This window comes from Amblyomma mixtum, chromosome 3, assembly GCF_055824585.1.
Source record: "Amblyomma mixtum isolate Tamu chromosome 3, ASM5582458v1, whole genome shotgun sequence".
Taxonomy (NCBI): Eukaryota; Metazoa; Arthropoda; class Arachnida; order Ixodida; family Ixodidae; genus Amblyomma; species Amblyomma mixtum.
Window position 1 is genome coordinate 427389132 of NC_143014.1, and position 22211 is coordinate 427411342.

At 51.9% G+C, this 22211-nt stretch overlaps 1 protein-coding gene across 1 annotated transcript in view; it reads right to left on the reverse strand.

Annotated features, from left to right (window-relative positions):
- The window catches only part of LOC149358002 (uncharacterized), a 66732-nt gene that overhangs the window by 8024 nt on the left and 36497 nt on the right, over window positions 1–22211 (reverse strand). Inside the window, exons 6-7 of the mRNA XM_089576713.1 lie at window positions 4234–4405; window positions 2265–2365 (exon numbers count right to left, since the gene is read on the reverse strand). Coding sequence (XP_089432839.1) covers window positions 2265–2365; window positions 4234–4405 — 273 coding nt within the window. The remainder of the gene's footprint in view (window positions 1–2264; window positions 2366–4233; window positions 4406–22211) is intronic.

Genomic DNA, 22211 nt, shown 5'->3' on the forward strand with positions numbered 1-22211 from the left:
AAAATAGCCGCAAGAACTTCTGCTTTCTAATTATTCTTCAATATGTAGCCCGTTAATTCAGCGCCAAGAGATGTGCAGTAAATAAAAAATAATAGCGGTCGATGATATATTTCTGAACGTTTAACTTGGCCAAGTCAATAGGGGATCTGAGACGTCAGCACTTAATTTAAGATATATCAAGGCTTGCTCTATAATCTAGGGTTTGAGTAGTAAATTAAGAAACGGGCCTAACCCTTTCAGGTGCGACTTCCAATTTCAGTTCAAAACAAGCATCACTTCATTAATGCTGCGATTGGGCGTGTTGGTGAGCTCACACAAAAAGCTCGCATGTTTGCGCATGGGCAAACGCTAGTCCCAGGATCGGACATTGTAGTAGTAGTGAAAACATAAATTTTTTTTTTTCAAAAGGAAGAGTTAGGGACATTGTAGCAAGCTCCGATCTGAGTTGTTGCAAGTTCAGTGCCCACACTTGTCTACTCTCTGTTCGTGTTCCCCTTTTTTTGCAATGCCTTATATTATTTCGAAATATTATTAGGTATAAATAACATATCCATGGCCTCAAGAAAAGCAATACGTGAGTTTTCGAACGAACACCAGTGGTTAATTTTTACAACTGCTTGCGAGACAAAGGATGCTAAGTTCGCCTAAAACGCAGAAATTCGTACTAGTCAGAGGACGCTGTGCAAAAAAGGTTTGAGTTCGCAATTGACAGAATTGTGTGGAAAGCTCAAGAAAGGGCTACAAACCCACGTGGTATAAAAAGGAAGGTGAAATATTGCTTTCCGAAAAACAAGGCAAGAAAAAGCGAGGAAGTCAAGGAAAAAAAAACATCAGTGCCGTTCTTTTTCTTATTGAGCTCCATACAAATGCACTTCTTTAGGCCGTTCGACAACAAGAAGTTTATTCTGGAAAATTTTAGACCTTCGTGAACAATATATTGCAGGGTTTCTCTTGGCAGTAGCCGTTGTTCGTTTTTTTATCCTTCTCTAATTGAAACGCTGGAAAATCTAATATTTTACATGCCCTTCTCCCGGAGGCACTCGCCTTCTGGTTGAGAAGATGGCGCTCATTTTATTGCGCAATTGCACCTGCTGTGAACTGGCGAACGCTGACGTAGTCTCGCGCTCGCGGTTTCCGACCATTGGTTTGAAAACAAAAATAACTGAATAAAGCTTTCCTCTGTGAACGGACGGTGTTTGCAGTTGTTTTCGTTGCACTGAAGTTTATTACTGAAATATAAAAAGCTTCCTCTCTGGAAAAGCAATAAATAAGCTTTATAAATTTTTAACTTTTTTCTTCTCTTGGCTTGCAATAAGTGGGGCTGTGGAAATATTTCTATCGAATATTATTGTACAGGAAATAGCGTTCGTATACAGGAATTTTTTACCTCCCGAATGTCTTACACTTTTTCTAAGAAGTTTAGTGAGGGAAGTAAGAATAAAAAAGGGAAACGAAGACACAGCTCAAGCAATACATTCAAACCCATCACCTTACCTCCTCGTCACAATCTCAACACAATTTACAAAGATTGAGTTGCCTGTAACAGCTACGGGTATATTTTTGATAAAACATATCTTTGTTCATGATATTGCGACGCATATTTCCGATGCTGCTATATGAAATGAAGTAAATGGTTGGATTGGTAAATGTGTACCTGTTCATGGACGACAGCAATGGACATATTAATGTCTAATATTCGCTTGGGGACTTTTTTTTCTAAAAAGCCCTTCCGCAGGGTACTTTTTTTCCGGGGGCATATCTTCCGGGGACGTTTTTTCCTACGCCGAGGTGTACAGAGAACTTATCGAACAGCACAAGCGCCAAATCAGCGGCAAATGGGTTTTCCACTAAATGCTCCAAGATTAGGTTGAAGAGCCCTCCCCTCAGAAGATTTATCACGTAGGCTCATCCAGAGAAATATCTTCCTTCTTTCCTTAGGCAACATTTTTGTTATACCCATTCTCAACAAGTCCAAAAACAGGACGAGCACTTCGTTCTTGTTTGTCCTGCGTATATGGGACAACTTCCGCACCTAGTAACGACAGCGCATCCACATTTGTCTCTTCACTCCGGTCTTTCACGCACTACGTCCGTTAGTTTGAAAACTAAAAGCACACTGCACAAAATATCGAGCTATAGAATTTGCCATTTTCCAGGTATTTCAATTATCAGTCGTGATTTTGTATTGTGCATGCGGCTTTAGGGAGGAAAGCAAAGAGTGGAGTCTATTCTTGATGTTTTATTTTTCTACAAAGAACACTCACTTTCATTTCCACAAAAGGCCCCGGATATCCAACACTCCTGACGTCATCCATTGCCGGCGTCGAATATGCAACGCAAGCGCCTAGCTCTGTCATACCATACACTGAATTACGAGAGAAAAAATACACAAGCACGTATTTATTACACTGGCCATGGCAATAATTTTTTTCGCATTCAATCAGTTCAAAAAGTATACAAAGCAACAACTAGCTTGCGAACTGACTCCAGCGTAGTAGAAATTCATTTTCGGAGCAGTTACATTCCCTTGCTCTCCTTGGATTTCAATATAATAGCAATTTGTAAAAGCACCAGAACGGCAATTAATGAAGAACACAGAAGAGACTCATTGATCATTCGTAGGTGAATATTGCTAACGGGTGCGAAAAGGTGACTCGACTGAAAAGAGTAACCGCGCAGGTTCCCGATTTATTCCATTGTTTTCTCCCCCACGCACCCCTAAAGAGAGAAAGCTGCTGAAGGTACTCCTTCTAAAAGCATGAGTTCTTTTTTTTTTTCTCGAGAACTATTCCACGAAGTCCACGGTCATCTTAATACACCCTTGGGCAGTTGCAGGGCGCACATGGGCAAAGATGCTGTAGCTCATTAATGTGCGAGAATGTGCTAGAATGTATCGGTACTTTCAGCGCTTCTGAACAATTTCACAGCCGTTTATCAAGCGCGTTTACTTTAGCGAAAACTGAATTGAACTCTAAGCTCAGTTGTAAGCTGAGTTAAGTTGAACTAAACTTGATGCTCACAGCTGCTCAGTCATATTTAGAGAATTAAGTAACTGACCTTAGCACAACTGCCAAGCGGACCTCACTTTAATGGGCGCTCGCAGGAAAGCCTGTGTGTCGAGGGAAAATGCTGGCCACGTTCCTGTTGATTCAGTCTTTTCTTAGGGAATGATTTCTAGCTGAATTCAATCACTTAAGAGCACTGGTGCGTCTTACTGCTATGATGCGTTAGCTTCGTTACCTGTTATTGAGGCCTGGCATGGATATGCTAGCAGTGCCTGTCGTACAGAATGGCTCGTCATAGATTGCTTGCCTTAGAGGAGTGTTTAGTTTTAACCACACAAAAAGAGAGCATACAGTAATCATCCTGTAGGCATGAGAACGTGACTCCGAAGCCAACGTCTGCAGGGAACATGTGCAATGCATACGTCTGGCTATCTTAATCACAGTCATGGTTCCTTTAAATCTAGCTCTGGAGTCAACATTTTGCAACAGACCCTTCTCGCTGTCTCCCTCTCCCTAATCCAGAATAGTTGCTAGTGTCCTCTACTCAACACCATGGTTCCTATAATAGTGCATGAATCACAAAAAAAGAGCTCTTCAAGGCGTCGCTGTGAACAGCGCTATCTCTGTGATCAGCCACGCGACGTTCTAACCTGCTCGTCACTAGAGAGACTTGTCACAGTCTGGTTTCGAGCCTGCCTTCGCGGCATCCCATGCCAAAAAAACGTTGAGCACTCCTAACCGCGGAATACTTCAGAGATTCTGCAGCAAGAGCAACACGCAGAGGTAAAAGGGTGAGCGTTTGTTTCTTTTATAACACCTGCTACGAAGCGAACTGTTGCTACGTCGCACAGAAATCCCTCTTGCGCATGTGCACAAGCAGCTGTCCTTGAGCACTTTGCAAGCCAAGGCCCCTTTCTGTGATGATAGCTTTCACACAGCGCAACATGCGGCACCATTCATTGCAGGTCGGAAGCTGACGGAGCAGCGTTTTCATAGGCCCAGAGCGTAAATAGAGGCGCACCTGGTGCGCTTGACTAGAACTGGGGGCACTGCCCTAAGATAAACGGGCAACAGAGGAGGGTTATGGGCGGGTCGTGATGAGCGCGCATTCCGTTCCTGCCTTGGTAACATGTTATGGGGCTACGTTTCATACCACAGTTCAAATTTACAAAATCAAAAATTCTTGACTGAATAATAAATTGACAAAGACAGGGATGAGTTAACATACCTTGTATGACGCCCTTCAAGCCGAGCTTCATTATGATTCTCGGCAGTACAGACGAGTTCACGGAATTTCCACCTGTTATAAGCTTTTTGACGCTAGTTGTGTCCACATGGTTCAGCAATGGATGTTCCTCAAATTTTGCGAAAAATACAGGATACAGCGGAAGCATTGTAGGCTGTCAACAGAGAAAAGGGTGACGTTCACTTTTGCAACCTGGCTGTTATTACAGAGCTAGAATCCCCATTTTCTGACTTTCTTTAAGCGCTCTCAAGTTCGTCCAGCGAACAGGTCGCGTTACTAGAAATAAAACCTTGTGGTTCGTGGAGGTGCCCCAACACTTTAAATATAATGTACGGCGCCATTTGCTTCGGATCGGCGCGCTTGCAGGGCTCGGTTAACGAAATAACGCCATATATGCTGCTTACATCACTAGGCGTTGACCACTGCAACAGAGCGCCGAAAAATAGCCTGCGGGATTACATCACACTTGCTTGCGCTGAAGTCTGCTTACCGTTGCGAACTAAATGCGCAATGAACCGGCAGATATCAAGAGTCCACCAAGGAATCACTAATTATGCGCGTTTGCGTGCAACAAGCCACCAGAATTTTTTATATCTAAACAAACAACTCCATGCATTAAAATTGTTTGATCGGCCACGGAATCACGGCAAATGCATGCACGAAACAAAAGTTTGCAAAGCTCCAGACCGCCGCAAACACCGCAGACTAACGCTACCTTTAGAATGCCTTATTCACTCCATACTGTGTTTTCTAGCCGTTCTGAAGGTAGACAACGAAATTTGATTTGGCCGCGGAACGTCGTGGCGGTGGACACCGGCAGCGCAGCTACCTTCGGCTCGCTTCTGGCCACGACTGTCATCCGTGGCCTGGCTGTGTGCGTCAGGGAGCCAGCTCCTCGCAACCAGTCCAGTGGGCTCGTGTTCGGCGTGGACGCGCGCCGCTCAGCGGACCAGCTGCTTGCCGCAGTGGAGTCGGCGGTGGCAGTGACGTCGGCGTCGCTGTCGGGAAGCACGCTGCTTCTCCGATTTGCGGCGCCGATCCCGCCGCCGCATGTGTTCATTTACAGGCGGCGCCTCGCTGTCCGGCCCTGCCGCCCGCGCCCACTGCAGTGTTCCCGCTGTTCCAGCCTGGGCCATGCCACCGAGGCTTGCAGAGCTGCTGCCCGCTGTGCCCGCTGCGGTGCGCCACACGACACTGGAGCGTGCACCAGCGGAAAATCGCGCTGCTCAAATTGCGGCGGTCGACACCCTGCCACGGACCCTTCATGCCCCCACTGGCAACGAGAGAGGCATGTCGCCACGATTTTGGCTTCGTCAGAGGTGCCTCTCTCACGACGGGCCGTGCGCGCGGTTGTACGCGATGAAACGGCTCCGCAGGCTGCACAGCAGCAACCAAGCAAGCGCAGCTATGTGCAGGTTGCGGGCCACAGCAAGCAGCAGCAGCAGCCTTCTCAGCAGCTCCGGCCTCAGAAGCAGCGGGGCAGCATCCCAAGCAGCAGGCCGGTTCCCGCACCGCACCAGTGAGGCCCGCACTGACTACTTCCGGTGGCTCCCCTCTGGACGCACGCGACGCCTTAATCGAGCGCCTGCAGGCCGCGCTGCGAGCACTAAGCGTGCTCCTGCCAGAGGGCTCCGAGGGTCGCCGCATCTGTGAGGAAGCGACAGGCCCTCCTGCACTAAACAGCCAACAACATGGCTAGTCGCCGGGCAGTACCCCGCATTCCCACAGTCCTGCAATGGAACGTCCGCTCCCTTGCAGCGCGATACGCTGAGCTCCGTTCACGCATAACATCCGAACAACCAGAGGTGATCGCGCTACAGGAAACTTACGTCCGGCTGCGGGATGGGGAGCCCCAAAGGCGGCTGCCTGGCTACATCGGTTACCATTCACCAACGAAGTGTGAGGAGGAGTCATGTGCATCGATCCCCTGCGGCGACCCAGCCCATCGACCCGGGAAATCGCGGGCGTCCATTTATGTGCGACGCGACGTCCAGCACGCGCTCGTCGGCACGGCGGCGGCGACGAGTGACGTTCAGGAGTGCGTGGCAGTGACAGTGCGCGTCGGGGGTGTTGACACATCAGTGGCCAGTGTTTATGTGCGCCCAGCTGTGGCGTGGAACGCGCTGTGTTTTCGTGCAGTGTCGTCGTGTTGTGCCCCGCGCCAGCTCATAGTTGGTGACTTCAACGCCCATCATTGTGCGTGGGGCAGTGCGCGCAGCGACCGGCGCGGCGACGACCTGCATGACACAGCAACGCAGCTGGGACTCACTCCTCTCAACACTGGCCAGCCTACCTTCCGACGGCGTGGATCGTCAGGCTCCTGCATCGACGTTGCGTTCGCGTCCAGCGGCATCGAGGCGACCTGGCGTCGTGCACCATCACTCTGGGGCTCGGATCACTTCTCCATCACCATAGAGCCCACTGCTAAAGAGGCGCGCCCCATGCGTACGTACGCAATCGTGAATTGGGGCCGCTTCCGCCAGGAGGTGGACGCCGCCGCTGCGTCCGGCGCCGATTACTTCACCAGTCTTGTCCGGAGCGCCCTCGCAGCCACGCGTCGCGCAGAGGTGCGGGCAGGTCAGCCAACACCCGACAATAAGCTGCTCGATCTGCGCGACAAAAGGGACAAGGCGGAACGCAGGGCGCGACGGACGGACAAGCCAGAAGACTGGACGGTCTACAATCGGCTGGACGCAGCGGCAAGGCGTCACTCCAACAAGCTTTATCGACGGCAGTGGGCTTCTCTCTGCAACACGATGGAGAAGGATCGCAGCTCGCGGCGGCTCTTCACCACCCTGCGGCGCATCACTACACCTCAGGCGAACCCTCAGCCCCTGGCCGCTCTCGCCATCTCGAGCGGCCAAACAAACCAACAGCTGGCTGAGCAGTTCGCTGACCGATTTGCGCCACAGCGTCCCGCGAGCAGTGCAGTGACGACATCGGGCCCCAGTTTTGACGCCAGGTACTCTTCCCGCGCCCCGGATGACGGCCCGTGCAACGCGATCTTCACAGCGGCGGAATTGAACGATGCGCTGCACCACTGCACCCGCCGCTCATCGCCCGGGCCAGACGGGGTTACGTACCAGATGCTGCGCAACCTGGACGCGGAACAACGTCAAGTCCTCCTGCGGCAGCTCAACCTGGTGTGGGAACGCGGGGTGCTGCCTGAGGAGTGGCGCACAGCGGTCGTCTGCCCGATACCGAAGCCAGGCCGCCCACCCACGGAGCTCAGCGGATGCCGGCCAGTGGCGCTAACGTCGGCGGCATGCAAACTGATGGAGCATATGGCGCTCCAACGCCTGCATGCGCGGGCCGCGGAGGCAGACTTGTTCGACGAGCGTCAGACAGGGTTTCGCGGGATGCGCTGCGCGGCAGATTCAATCGCGGACGTTGTCTCCGCACTCGAGCACGCCGTGGCGGCGCGGCAGGTAGCACTGCTCTTGCTGTTCGACGTGTCGAGTGCGTTTGACAACGTCCACCGTGCGGTAATTCTCGCGAGGCTGGAAGAGGCGGGCGTGGCCGGTCGTCTGTTGCGTTATGTGCAGGGGTTCCTCAACGCGCGCACTATTCGCGTGCGTGTGGGAGCGGCTCTCTCTCAGCCCCGCCCGGTGGATCTAGGCGTGCCGCAGGGGTCGGTGTTGTCCCCGTTCCTCTTCAATGTGGCGATGTCGGCGGTGCCGGGCTGTCTGCCCACAGGCAACCGTCACCGCGTGTACATCTCCATATACGCGGACGACATCGCTCTGTGGTGCTTGGGACCTCTGGGCGAGGCTTCCCGCGTGAGAGACTGTCTCCAGGGGTTCCTTGACGCTATCGGCGACCGGTTGCGGGGCCTCGGCCTGGCGTTTTGCGCGGAGAAGACTGCAGCCATGGCCTGCGCAGCTCGCAGATGCGCCTGCCTGGCGCCGCTGACGTTGGCTGGGACGCCGCTGCCGTGGAAGAGCTCCGTGCGGTACCTCGGCCTGGAAATCGACCAGCGCCTCTCCTTCCGCCCCGCGGCGACCAGGGCCTGCCTGCAGATGAAGAGGACTACAGCCGCTGTGCACAAGCTCACCGCCCGGGGCCAGGGGATTTCTCAGCAGGCTGCGCTACGCCTCTACAACGCCGCAGCCTTAGGGGCGATACTCTACGCGCTGCCCCTCGTCACGGTGCGCAAACCATCATGGAAGGCACTGGAGGTGCAGCATCGCAAAGCGCTGCGGACCTGCCTCGGTCTACCGGGAAACTCGCAATGCGAGGCGACACTGGCCGAGGCGGGCGCGTGGCCGCTGCAGCTACAGGCCACGCAGCGCTCGCTGCACCACATTGACCGCCTTCACCGCGCACCAGACGGCGCGGAACTCCTGCAGCGCCTTCGTCACTACCCGCGCTCAAGAATGGGCGCGGCACTGCAGGAATATGACCAGCTGACGCGCGCCACGCCCCCCTACGGCCTCTGCTCCCCCGGCCCCTCACGACGGAGGTACAGCGAGAGATCGTCGGCATCGCGGGAAAACGCAGCACACCACTATGTGCAGTGCAGCAGCTAGCCGGAGCCGTCATCTACGAGCAACTGCGCGACCATCTGCTTGTGTTCACTGACGGCTCCGTGGTGAGCGAAAACTGCTCGCTCGCCGCAGCGGCCACCATCCCCGCCCTGCAGCTGCACCGCCAGCAAAGAGTGGCTTACCTGGGCTCTTCGACCACGGCGGAGCTACTGGGTCTTCGCCTGGGCTTGGACCTGGTGCTCACCCTTACTACGCCGCCACCCAGGTGTGCTCTGCTGTGTGATTCCCGTGCCGCCCTCAGCCGCCTGCAGACTCCCGCCCGTGGCACCCCGTTGCTGTGCGCGTTACGCGAGCGCATTGAGCGCCTCGCGGAGCGCAGATACAGTATTCGCGTGCAGTGGGTGCCCGGTCACTGCGGCATCCGCGGCAACGAGCAAGCCGACGAGCTCGCCACCGCCGCACATCAGCTTCCTCCCAGCGACGAACCGCTCGCCCTGGAAGACGTGCGTGCGGTGATCTACGACCACCTCCGTCAGCAACACCCGGACCCTCGCATCGCGCGAGGAGAGCGCATTTCTCTCGTCGGCGCGCGCTCACTGTCGCGCCTCCAGCGGGCAATGATCATCCGAGTGCGCGTCGGCTGCGTGTGGCCCGTGGAAAGACGGGTGCGCCACGGACTTTCGTCGAGCGACGCGTGCGCTGAATGCGGCGCAGTGGAGACATTGGAGCACATGCTCCTTCGCTGTACCGCTTCTGCAGTGCCGCGTCGCGAGATGCTCGCGGCCTACAGGGCGCTGGGAATCATCCCGGACAGTCTCGAAGCGCTCCTGTGGCCGCGCGGCAGTGCGCGCACCCGTGACAGAACAATGGTGAGCCTCTGTGCGTTCATCGAGCAGGCGGACTTGACTCCCCGCTTGCTCTACGCCAGGTAGTGCACGCGTGACACGAACGCTCCGTGGGTGCAACCTCGGACGGTATACGCGGCCGGGCGCCCCACCCCGGCCGCTAGTGCAGTGTGCCGCGCGCGCGATTAATCCGAGACAGGACGCTACGTGCGCGCGGCTATGTACATACAGTTTACTTCTTGTGTAAGTGATTGTGCGCAGTGGCCGCTCGCGCGCACTTTTTTTCGGACAATGCTTGGACATTAGCGCGCGAGCGGCGCGAACTTGATTACTTTTGCATTTTGTAAATAGTGTACAAAGCTCTACCCTGTCCTTTCTCGCTGTCGCTCCCCTCTATACTTCTCCTCACTATCCTCTTCCTTTCCCTTTCGTTTCCGCCGGTTGCAGCTCGGGTGCTTAAGATATTAGATAGCAATTGCCGCGGCTGGCAACACTCTTTTGCTTCACTTTTTATTTTTTAAATAAACCACTACCACCACATTTGCCATAATGCAAACAGATTTATATAAATATAAACGTATATATAAACATATAACACATAAATATATTGTATGTTTCCTACGCTCAGCGTGACTGGGACGTCAGTTTACATTTCGTCACGTTCACCTAAAACTCCTCAAGCCACAATAACGCGGATACTCCCTCTTCCATCTGCTCCTTGGCCGCGACTCTTAGCTGCCCTTCGGCAGCTTACTGCCTCCTGACGAATATACAGCAGTTATGCTTGCGTTGCCACTACCTGAACTGATGCCGCCCGCCATTTTGCTCGGTGCAGGCTCCGTGCTTCTCAGACCACTAAAAACGCCGTTACGACATTCGTCGCCGTGACTCCACTGCCCTGCTCAGGCTCCCCGCCCAATGTGTGGGCCTGGGTGAGAAGTTACTGTCCCGTTCCGTTAGTCCTTACTTCTCCTGTGGGCAAATGGTCAACTTGACCAACAGAATTCCACCCCTGCACCACATGTCTCCTGGCGGGAGGCAGTTACGATATTTAGTCGCAAGACGACGAGGACATTTTCCTGGCGCGGTGCTCTGGATGATGACGGCATTGCGTCTGGTTCTGGTGCGAGCTGTTCTGTGTTCACGACTGCGGTCTGTGGCAGCTGCCGCTCAGATAAATCCCCGTAAGAATATTTTTGTAAGACGGAATTAAGTCGATCGCTAAAAACATTACTTCAATCCATTTCTCAGTCGCAAAATATACTCGCATTGTCTAAAAGTTAGCTCCGTGCTTCTCCAAATACTCAGTGCAGAGTAAGCCGCTCCCTGTTCCTAAGTATTGCAGTGTGGCGTTATTTGAAACTAATTTGAAAAGAGCAGCTGTGGCCTCTTGCAGTTCTCAAGTTAAGAAAGGTGAAAAAGACCTATGTTCACTCTAGTGGAAGATCACCGAAGGTTTGCGCTAAGACATTGTTAAGCTGGTTGAAGTTTTGGCGATATGAAGAAGAAATGTGTAAGGGATCGGTAGTGTACGCGGGGTCAGCAGAACGCGGCTGGGGGCGCTCAAAGCGAAGCGTCTCCTTTCTTGGAACGCGGCCGCTCGCGAACGCGCCGGGAAATACGGGTGTCCCCCCCGCCCCGCGGTACTGATTCGCGCACGTGCTGGCACGAATGTGTATTTGTGTTTGTTTCTACTTTTATTTTGTAATGGAAAGGGCGCTTTGCACTGCGGAAGCTGGAGGGCTGGCCATGCTCTCGGTAAACCAATCATGTGAGCAGTGTAACATGATTGGGTGCTACCAAATGTGGGCCGGGCCTTTAGGTCTTTAAAACCGGGCCCCGGAGCCGGAAAAAGGGTTCTGCGCTAAGGTGAGATGCTATGCATCTTCGGCTACGCCGAGTAGGGGCCTCCTCTAGTATTAGCTAGTTCCACCTTTTTGTTGTTTTGTTGTTTGTACTTTTGCCGCTTAATTTGTGTGTAGTGCCTGAACTTGTATGCAATGTAAATAGCTGTATATAAACTTCAAGTATTCGCCTCACCCCTACATCGTAACTCATCTTGAGACCGTCTCTGACGGGGCACCCCTGTTGCGAAGGAACGCTTAAGTCTTCAAGTGAACGAACCGCCTCTGGCGGGGCACCTCTGGTGCAAAGAGGAAAGAGAACCTGTGAATTTTACTGGAGCCGTCGACGAGGATCCTGCGGCCATCGGAAGACGGCGCAGGAAGAAGATTGAACGCAGGGAGAAAGGCGACGGACAGGCAACAGCAGCATTCGAGAAAGGACCTGCGGAGAGTCGGCGGCAAGGACGCAAGGACCACGGCAGTAGTCCAGCGACGCGGGACTGCGTCCGGTGAAGGAAAGCAGCGCGCCGCGAACTCGACGGTCACCGGCAGGTCGCAGCAAGTGACGACAGCGTGCACAGGACCAGCGGCGTGCGATAGCTCTTCGCAGCGTCCGGTGAAAGTGGCGGTGGACTCCGACGCCAAGGAACTAGCAATGCGGACCGACGCATCGAAACTGTGAGTTTCCTTCGCCGCATTGTTAACGTCCCTGTGCATGTGTTCGAGCCGGTAGAACAGTTGAGGGGTACGGAAGGCGGTATGGAGAGTTATCCAAGCCGGCCCTCACTCGATGTGAGGTACCGAGTGGAATTGGCGAAGGCGCGCTTGGCTTATTTTCAGGCAGAGCTTGCAAAAGTGAATGGAGGAAAGGCGCCGCTATGCGAGGAAAAACCTCCGGATTAGCAGGTGTTAGAAGCAAGGCGCCAGCAGCTAGAGCTCGAGCTGGCTAAGCTCAAAGAGTCTAGGAGAGCTAGTCAACTAACCAGGGAGAACTGCTCCGAGTCCCGAGTGGAGAGGCCGCGAATGATGGAAGGCAAAGGCATATGCCTGTCAAGCACAGGTCAAGAAAACAGCCAGGCAGAAGTAAAAAGTGAGCCAGATTTCTGCGAAGCTGGAATCGCAGTTGATGAAAGCGTCGTGACGGAACGCAGTGTCGCGGTATTAGAGGCGGTGAACGCGCACTCCGACGATCCAGCTGCACAGGTTAGCTCTACCCCAAATGATACCAGGGACGCGGACGCGAGTTCAGGATTGTTGGAAGTCACTCTGACAATTCCAAAAACTCGGTCTCAGGCAAGCTGCGAAAAAGAGCAGTTGGTTCCGCGTGAAACGACCAGCGACGACAGACGGCAGATCGGCGAGCTAGTGACAGCAGGAAACCTAGCGTTGCCGCAACCGCACACTATGTCAGGCACAGGGCGTGAAGTGCCCCGTAGCCTTACTGATGGCAGGGAGATTCCATCCGAGGCAGAGAGCGGAGGTGGGCCTGCTGGGCCGACCGGGCAGAACGCCGCGAAATTGTCGAACGCACCCTATGTGTGTCCGGCCAGGTCATTTGAGGACCCGGAAATGAGCGGCGACTTGCCACAAGGCAAATTAGGGTCAATTGACTGCGAGGGAGCTCATGCAGCCTCAGAGTCAGATGATGCCGTGAAGCCGGCAAGCGCCTATAAAGTAGGGAGCGGCAATTTCAATGTTTTCCCTTGCAGGAACGAGGCAAATGGCTTGAAGCGAGGCAAAGTACCAGGAGGCAAGGGCGAGGCTTTCACATTGAAAGTCGGCGCGGGGAACAGTACGTTCCGTGCTGCAGAACGCCAAATCAAGTGTGGCAAAAGTGGCCGCACTGATATGATTAGATTGGACAGGGGCTATGTTCCTCACGCAGTACGAGGTTCGAACCGGCGCGCCGGAGAAAGCTTACCCTCAAGTGTGTCGCGTGCTGAGGTATTTGGACTTATCGAGGATCAGGACGTTTTCGATCCTGGATGGCAGCTACTTTTTAGTTATCGCCCCATTGTGGCACCAGCCTAATGAGTGAGTGACCGTCAAGCGTTAATCGGGTTGATTAACACGTAGTGGCTCGAACGCACACGGGGACGCTCGGTGCGACCGAGGAGGCTCACGTGGCCGCTTACGGACCCAATATGAGTGGCAATGAACGCACCGGTTGCGAGTGCCTGTGTGCAAGTGTGCCCATTCGCGAGGACGAGTGTGTACTTGGAGGTGGTGAATTGGGTGCAACCCATAAACTTGAAGGCCGTGTTACGGCGCACGGCAGGCATGCCCCTGTGTGTATTAGAGTGTGCATTTTGCTTATGTTTTCTTGGTGCCCCAAAGCATTTTGCGTAATGTTGGGTTGGTGCCCGTGTGCATTATTTTGCTTTTGGTTTTGTTGGTGCCAGTGCTTGTGTAGCTGCGGTATGTCACCCACAGTGTCGTTTCGTGACAGACACCGATCCCTTCTTTGTTATAATTCTAAAAGTGCCATTTGGGCCCTTTGTAGAATCTTGGGAAGGGCGTGTAAGGGATCGGTAGTGTACGCGGGGTCATCGGAACGCGGCTGGGGGCGCTTAAAGCGAAGCGTCTGCTTTCTTGGAACGCGGCCGCTCGCGAACGCGCCGGGAAATACGGGTGTCCCCCCCGCCCCGCGGTACCGATTCGCGCACGTGCTGGCACGAATGTGTATTTGTGTTTGTTTCTACTTTTATTTTGCAATGGAAAGGGCGTTTTGCACTACGGAAGCTGGAGGGCTGGCCATGCTCTCGGTAAAACAATCATGTGAGCAGTGTAACATGATTGCGTGCTACCAAATGTGGGCCGGGCCTTTCGGTCTTTAAAGCCGCGCCCCGGAGCCGGAAAAAAGGGTTCTGCGCTAAGGTGAGATGCTATGCATCTTCGGCTACGCCGAGTAGGGGCCTCCTCTAGTATTAGCCAGTTGCACCTTTTTGTTGTTTTGTTGTTTGTCGTTTTGCCGCTTAATTTGTGTGTAGTGCCTGAACTTGTATGGAATGTAAATAGCTGTATATAAACTTCAAGTATTCGCCTCACCTCTACATCGTAACTCATCTTGAGACCGTCTCTGACGGGGCACCCTTGGTGCGAAGAACGCTTCAGTCTTCAAGTTAAACAAACCGTCTCTGGCGGTGCACCTCTGGTGCGAGGAAGATAGAAGAACCTCTGAATTTTACTAAATGGAACCGCGGATTGAGACTAGGGCAGCGAACTTATCGGTAGAAGAAGCGGTAACAAGCACATGTGCTCCAACCAGACGCTGAATACTAGTCTCCATAAGGTTGCGTCTTAGAAAAATTACATCTAGCAGCGAGTTGACTTCCGTAGGAATGGTAACTACATGGGCGATTCATAGGTAAAGTGATATAGCTATCTACCCTACTGCGATTGAAACAACAGTCAAATCAAGACATCGAGAGCCAGTCAATACCAAGCTCATTGAAATCGCTCATTCAAATGAGGTTGGCTATTGCAAGGCTGCGCATGAACAGGCCTCCAGAGTGCCCGACTTTTTCTGAAGGAGTCTTACAAAATATTTGTTCTTCACTGGCACGAAGCAAAGTAGTCACGCCAGCATTTTATCCCCCGCATTGATTTTTCTTCTTCACTTACAGTAGCGCTCGTGCCACCTTCCTGCAGCTTGCGCGCCGAAACAATATTCTGTAGCCCTCACAGCAAACCACAAGAATTGTAGGTATTTTAACATGCTTCTAGAACTAGTCTAGGGCCAGACAGATTGAAAACGTCGGCCGTTCATATCACAACAAAACGGAGAGCGGACAGTGCCCTTCTGAGATATACAAATAGCGAATTCATATTTAGTTGTCAACAACCGCTGCGTGTAATGGCTGGAGTAATGTTTTCCCCGTTAAACCATGCTAAGCAAAAGTGCGACACCTTGTGGATTTACCTTGAACACAGCGTGCCCTGCCATCTCAATCGCGCAGCTTCACAAGCTGCTTCACTTTGAGAGGCTTGCCGTGATCTCAGACGGTAAACTTTGGGAGCGCGTAACTGTTTCAAAGCTTTACGTCTTGCGAGAGAACGCTGAAAGCGCGAGAAATGGCATCACATAAAGTGTGCCATTTTGAATAGGCATACTGTCACGTAGGTAAGTAGCCTTGCGGGAGGATAAATAACGAAGTCGAAAGACTAGAGCACCGCAGCGGACAGCAAGAACCGGCCGAGAAGGGAGAGCACGAGCCGCACACTTCTTCCTCCGAAATCCTCTTCTTCCTCGGCCTCGAAAAGTCCTCTTTAGCGCTGGCGGCATTAGCCCTCCCCGTGTGGTGGCATTAGCACACACGGCACAAAGTCAGTGCGCCCTAGCGTGGTAAGTTTTGAGGCGGACCAAGCGGACCACCACGGAGCGCTTGCGTCGTTGGGGTTCGGGCGTCTTGTGAGGAGAAACCTCGTAGTTGAGCTCGCCGACACGACAGAGGACTATATAGCGACCGAAATAACGGCGCAGGAGATTTTCGCTCATTTCACTGCGTCGGATCGGGTACCAAACCCAGACAAGGTCGTCTGCCAGAAACTCGACATCTCGTCGTCGCAGGCTGCAGCAGCGAGCATCCCGGTCTTTCTTCCCTTGGATACGCACCCAGGCGAGGTAGCGAGTACCTTCGGCACGTTGGAGAAAAGTGGTAATGTCGTCACTTACGGGGTCGTCTTGGGGAAGCATAGCGTCGAGCGTTGTCGTTACCTTGCGTCCGTAAACTAGAGAGAATGGTGTCATGTTGCTGGCTTTCTGGACGGCGGTATTGTAAGCGAACGTGACATAATGTAAGACGTCGTCCCATTTTCTAGGCTCAACGTCCACGTACATCGACAGCATCTCAACAAGTGTCTTGTTGAGACGTTGCGTTAGTCCGTTTGTCTGGGGGTGGTAGGCGGTCGCCCTGCGGTGCTGAGTGCAACTGAGAACTAGAATGCGTTGCATTAACTCAGCCGAAAAGACAGGGCCTCGGTCAGTAATCAAAACCTCTGGTGCGCCGTGCCGCAAAACAAATTGATGAACGAAGAATTTGGTGGTCTCAATGGCAGTGCCACTAGGGAGCTCACCCTGTTTTAGGGAGAGCTGCCGCTACCGCGTAGCGCGTCGAGTAGTCAGTAGCTACTACGATTACTCTGTATCCAGAGGTGGATGTAGAGAACGGACCAAGCAAGTCCATACCAATTTGATGGAATAAACTGGATAGGGGCGGAATGGGCTTGAAAAAACCAACAGACTTAGGAGGTGGTAACTTGCGTCGCTGACAGTCCCGGCAAGTTCGTACATAATGCGTCACGGTTGCGGATAGACGAGGCCAAAAGTGCCTTTCCTGAATTCTGGCGAGGATTCGAGTGACGCCGAGGTGGCCTGAAGAAGGTTCGCCGTGACAGGCGTGCAAAATTTCATCGCGTAGGCTTGCTGGCACAAGTGAGCACTGGCGACTGTTCGGGGCAAAATTCTTGAGAAGAACGTCGTCGCGGTGGCAGAGAGAAGACAAAGCGCGGCTGGAGGCCTTAGGGAGCGTGGCGCGTGTACCTTGAACGAAGTCAAGTACGGCTCGGATATCCAGGTTAGTGCACTGTTGGTCGGCGAAGTCGGTGGGATTGAGGGCGTTCAAAAAGGCGTCGTCGTCAATAGGGTCTTCCGGAGCTGGGCACACGGGAACACGGGAAAGACACTCGGCGTCTAAATGTTTACGGCCGGACTTCTACGTCACAGTAATATCATATTCCTGATGGAACCCGTCGCGGTGGCTCAGCGATTACGGCGCTCGGCTGCTGACCCGAAAGGCGCGGCTTCGATCCCGACCGCGGCGGCCGAATTTCGATGGAGGCAAAATTGTAGAGGACCGTGTAATGTGCGATGTCAGTGCACGTTAAAGAACCCCAGGTGGTCGAAATTTCTGGAGCTCTTCACTACGTCGTCCCTCACAGCCTGAGTTGGTTTGGGACGTTAAATCCCAATAAACCAAACCATATTCCTGAAGGCGCAGGCTCCGTCTTGCGAGGCGCGCTGAGGGATCCCGGAGGCAGGCTATCCAACAAAGCGCGTTATGGTCTGTGACGACTTTGAGAGGTCTCCCGTAGAGGTACGCACGAAACATTGAAATAGCCCATACGATGGCGAGGCACTCTTTTTCGGTGGCAGAGTACTTGGCCTCCTTCTTGGACAAAGCCTGACTTGCGTAGGCGATCACACGTTGTTGGCCCTTCAGCACTTGAACCAGAATAGCACCCAAACCAACATTGCTCGCATCGGTGTGGACCTTTGTGTTGGCATTTTCGTCAAAATGTGCCAGTACGGGTGGTGTCTGAAGGCGACATCGGAATTCCTGAAAAGCCTGCTCCTGCGGGGTGCCCCATGTGAACGGCACATCAGCCTTGGACAAGCAGGTAAAGGGTGCGGCAATTTTCGAGAAGTTTTTGGCAAACCGGCGGTAATAAGTACATCAGCCGAGGAAGCGACGAACATCTGTCAGGTCATGCGGCACCGGGAAATTCGCAATGGCAACGTTTCTCTCTGGATCCGGAATGACGCCGTCTCGGTTGACTACGTGGCCTAAGAACTGCACCTCGTCGTAAGCAAAATGACCGTTCTCGGCTTTAAGTGTAGGGCCACAGGATTTTATAGCCTACAGGACCAGGTCGAGGCGACGAAGGTGCTTCATAAAAATTTGAGGCGAAGACAATCACGTCGTCAGGTACACAAGACAAATGTGCCATTTCAGATCGGCAAGAACGGTGCCCATGAGTCCTTGAAACGTGGCTGGTGCGGAGCAAAGAACGAAAGGCATGACCTGGAACTCGTATAATCCGTCTGGAGGGATCAAAGCCGTCTTCTCGCGGTCCCTCTCGTCGACCTCGATTTGCCACTACCCCGACTTCAGGTCCATGAAAGAGAAATATTTTGCATCGCAGAGGCAATCCAATGCGCCGTCGATTGTTGGCAGAGGATAAACATCTTTTTTCGTGACGTTGTTTAGGCGACGGTAGTCGACGCAAAACCGCAATGTTCGGTCTTTTTTCTTTACAAGGAACACAGGGGCTGTTCCAGGGCCCCGAGATGGGCGGGAGACGTCGGTATCCAGCATTTCCAGCAATGACACCAGCGCTAAACAGGACTTTTCTATTGCTGCCGCCTCACTGACGAAGTCTGCGACGGTCGCCGGGGGACTTCGCACTAGGCCAGTGAACAGCTGTTCCTTGACACCCCTCATCAAGAAACGCACTTTGTTATCTTCCGACATGCTCGGGTACGCGCGACGGAAAAGCCGTTTCATCTCTTCAACGTACACGGTCACGCTCTCATTTGGATGCTGGATGCGGTTCTGGAGAAGTAGTTCAGCTTTGTCCTTGCGAAATGCACTTGTAAAAGTGCGCAGTAATTCTGCCTTGAATGTGTCCCATGTGCGGAGGCCGGATTCATGATTCTCGAACCATGTCCTGGAAGAGTCTTCGAGCGCGAAGTACACATTGCACAGCTAAGCAGTGTCCAACGCATTGAAAACGGCCACTCGGTCGAACTGCTCTAGCCAGCCCTCGAAATCTCCATGTGTAAAGCCGTGAGAACGAGGTGGGTCCCGCGGGTGGTGGAGCAGAACTGGCGCTGTTGATGTTGGCGGATTGATTGTGTCAACGCCGACGCTTCTTATTGCCTTGCGGTCAGGGAGAAGTCCGAATTCGGGAGGCAGGCCTTTCAGTCGTCGACTGGCCTTGTGAACTGGTGTGTCCACCGTTGGCGTGCGTCCTGGGCTTGATTCCCGGCTTGTAGGGGGCGTCCGGTACGTGGAATGCGTACCGAGCACCCTCCACCAGATGTCACATAGGTAAGTAGCCTTGCTGGGGGATCAATAACGAAGGCCGAATACTTGAGCACAGCAGCGGTCAGCAAGATGATCATGATGATGATGTCCTCAGGCTTAATGGGGTCAGAAAGAACGGCCGAGGAGAGAGAGCACTTCTTCTCGACATTAAAATGGCACATACCCACGCGGGGGGATTGGCCAAGGTGCGGTGATGAGTGCCGAGAAGGTATATGCGCGGGAGAAAATAAAAACTAAGTAGAATAATAGAATGATTAAAATTAAAATATATAGCACGAGCCGCACAATTCTTCCTCCGAAATCCTCGTCTTCCTCTGCCTCAAAAAGTCCTCTTTAGCGCCGGTGGCAATATTGATTATGTTTTGAGCTGCGATCACCTTTTTAAAGGTATCATTATTACTATCACCCGATGATTTAAAACGATGGCAGGCAGGGACCCTTTCCGGCAAAGCTTCTATATCCCTGTCTGACGCAAATCACGAGCAAACTAACCCAAGAAACGACTAACCCAAGAAACTTCTCAATGCACCAGGCTCACAGCCAGGTACGCTTGGTTATTATTAAGTGATGGAAAATTTCGTTACTTAAATATCAATGTTACTCAACTTTTATATCAATATCATCATTGAATGCGGGATCTTTCCTCGCAAAAATACCATTACAGGCTATGAGGAGAGACGCAGTGTAAGGGTTCCTGATTAATGACGTCATCCTGGTTTTTCTGCTTGAATGATAATATAATATGAGCACAAGGGCGTTTTTATATTACTCCTGTGTCAAAATGAAGCAACTATCGCCTGCACTGAAACACGGACCTTCAGCTAACATCATGCTGGGCAATCAGTAACAAGCCAAAATAATTGCTACGCCACGTATGGAACGAAAAAATAACATAAAAGGTTACCATTTAGCATGCGTCAGCGTGCTACAGCCCAAAGCTAAGAAACAAGTGCGGCTTACTGGCACCAGTCTCATGCGCAAGGTCGCTGCTGACGCAACTGTTTACGTTTCGTTTATTTGTCAAACTTTTGAAGTATTTTGGTGGATCACATAATAATGAATAATAATTTCTATTAACAAAAACCACTACTGTGTGCTTTTTTTGGTTTACATAATCATTGTTTTTTTATATGTATCATACGTATATCAAAACAAGCCACTCATTTAAAGCCATGTCTGCTGATCTCCAGCACTCTCGGACAAAAATTTTGAAAATTGCAAAATGGGGCGATAGTCTTATGGAAATATTATGGGTAACGGTCCAATCTTTCGATATCTAGCAGGATCATTCTTTTCAAGTGTTTCCATCAATCGCATCAAACAGTTATGACTGCCATAGAAAACCAATGACGAATGCTTTTGACGATCTCAAAAGCGTTAATAGAAAAAAAATTCAAGATTACCGTCGCGTGATCTGCGGATATATTAACTGTTGTAGTTAAATCTTACGATATATGAAAAAACTGCGTTCATCCCAGGTTTCCCGCTAAATGCTTCTGTCCAAGAATGTTGGGTATGTGAATAGTTAACGAGGGCCTCAGTTCTGACAGTCTTGATCTCTTAGGCCGAGTAAGATTGTCCTCGCACAGCTGCCGCACTCACCATTAGATAACGCTCCACGTAGCGCTTGCGGTATTACAACACTTTCCATGTTCGTCGCTATGGTATAGGGTGGTGCTGGTGCGCACACCTCCAGTTCAAGCTGTACGCAACACAAATACATTCGCAAGTAGGAAGATGGACAGCCGTCCATCGTCAGTTCATAGAGCACCGCCCGGGCATGTGGAGTTCTTGGGTTCGGATCCCACCGGCTGCATGTCGCGGTCTTTTCGTCTACTTTTTAATTGTTATCTTCTAGGTAAAATGATCACACTGCTCATTGTTCATTTCTCAACACCACAAATAAATAAAAAAAAATTCAGGGGGCACTTTGACTGTCTAAAGTGCGTAGAGGCGAAAGCGTTTTCCGCACCATTTTGACTGCTTGTGTGGCACTGGTAGCGTCACATGTAATTGAGTACTAATTACTAAGTGATGACAAATCACCAATTAATGGTTAATTACTGATTAATCGATGATACTAATTAACTCGTAATTCATGACGCTTAAGCTTCGCCTTTAGGAGTGGAACGCGACAGCGTGTTGTAGTGCTGCAAGGGAGTCCACAGAACGCCACCACCCGTTCGGCGCGATGCGTTTCCCTTTGAACGCAACGCTTTTTGAGTAAAGGAAATGGCGCAGTAATTCTCTGTCATATCGGTGGACACCTGAACTGCACCGTAGAGGAAGGGAGGAAGTGGGAGTGAAAGAAGAAAGATAAAGATGGGCCGTAATGAAGAAAATGAAAATTGTATTTCAGGAAAGCAAATTCCGCAGTAACGCTCTCACATATCTCGGTGGACACCCGTCAAAATTCAGGGGGAATTTTTTTGCCTAAAGTGCGGTCACTGATGTGTGGTGAAGATGCTAAGCTTCGCCTCTAAGTGGAACGCGACAGCGTCTTGCAACGCTGCAAGGGAGTCCACAGAACGTCATCGCCCATTCGGTTCTACGCCTCGCTCGTTAGTAAATTGGTTTTTGAGGAAAGGAAATCTATCTGTCTCTCATATCTCGGTGGACACCTAAACCTCGCCGGAAGGGAAGGGAGGAGGATGGGAGTGAGCGAAGACACCGTATTCACTAGACACGCCTTTGTTCATTCCAAACCATCGAGCTGGCATGGCGGAGTTGATAGCATGCTCGTCTCGCACCCCGTAGACCGGGGTTCGATTTTCGAGCTCGACCAATTTCCTACTCGTTTTTATTTATTTATATGGCCTTACTAGAAAAGTTAATTAGTCTAATTGGGTAATTATGCAATTCACTAAGCTCAGTCCCACTTACTTGGAGCATCACTACTTGATCCCTTCAATTGGTTGCATGGTTACTAGCCAAAGTACAATTGGCCCCGTTTGA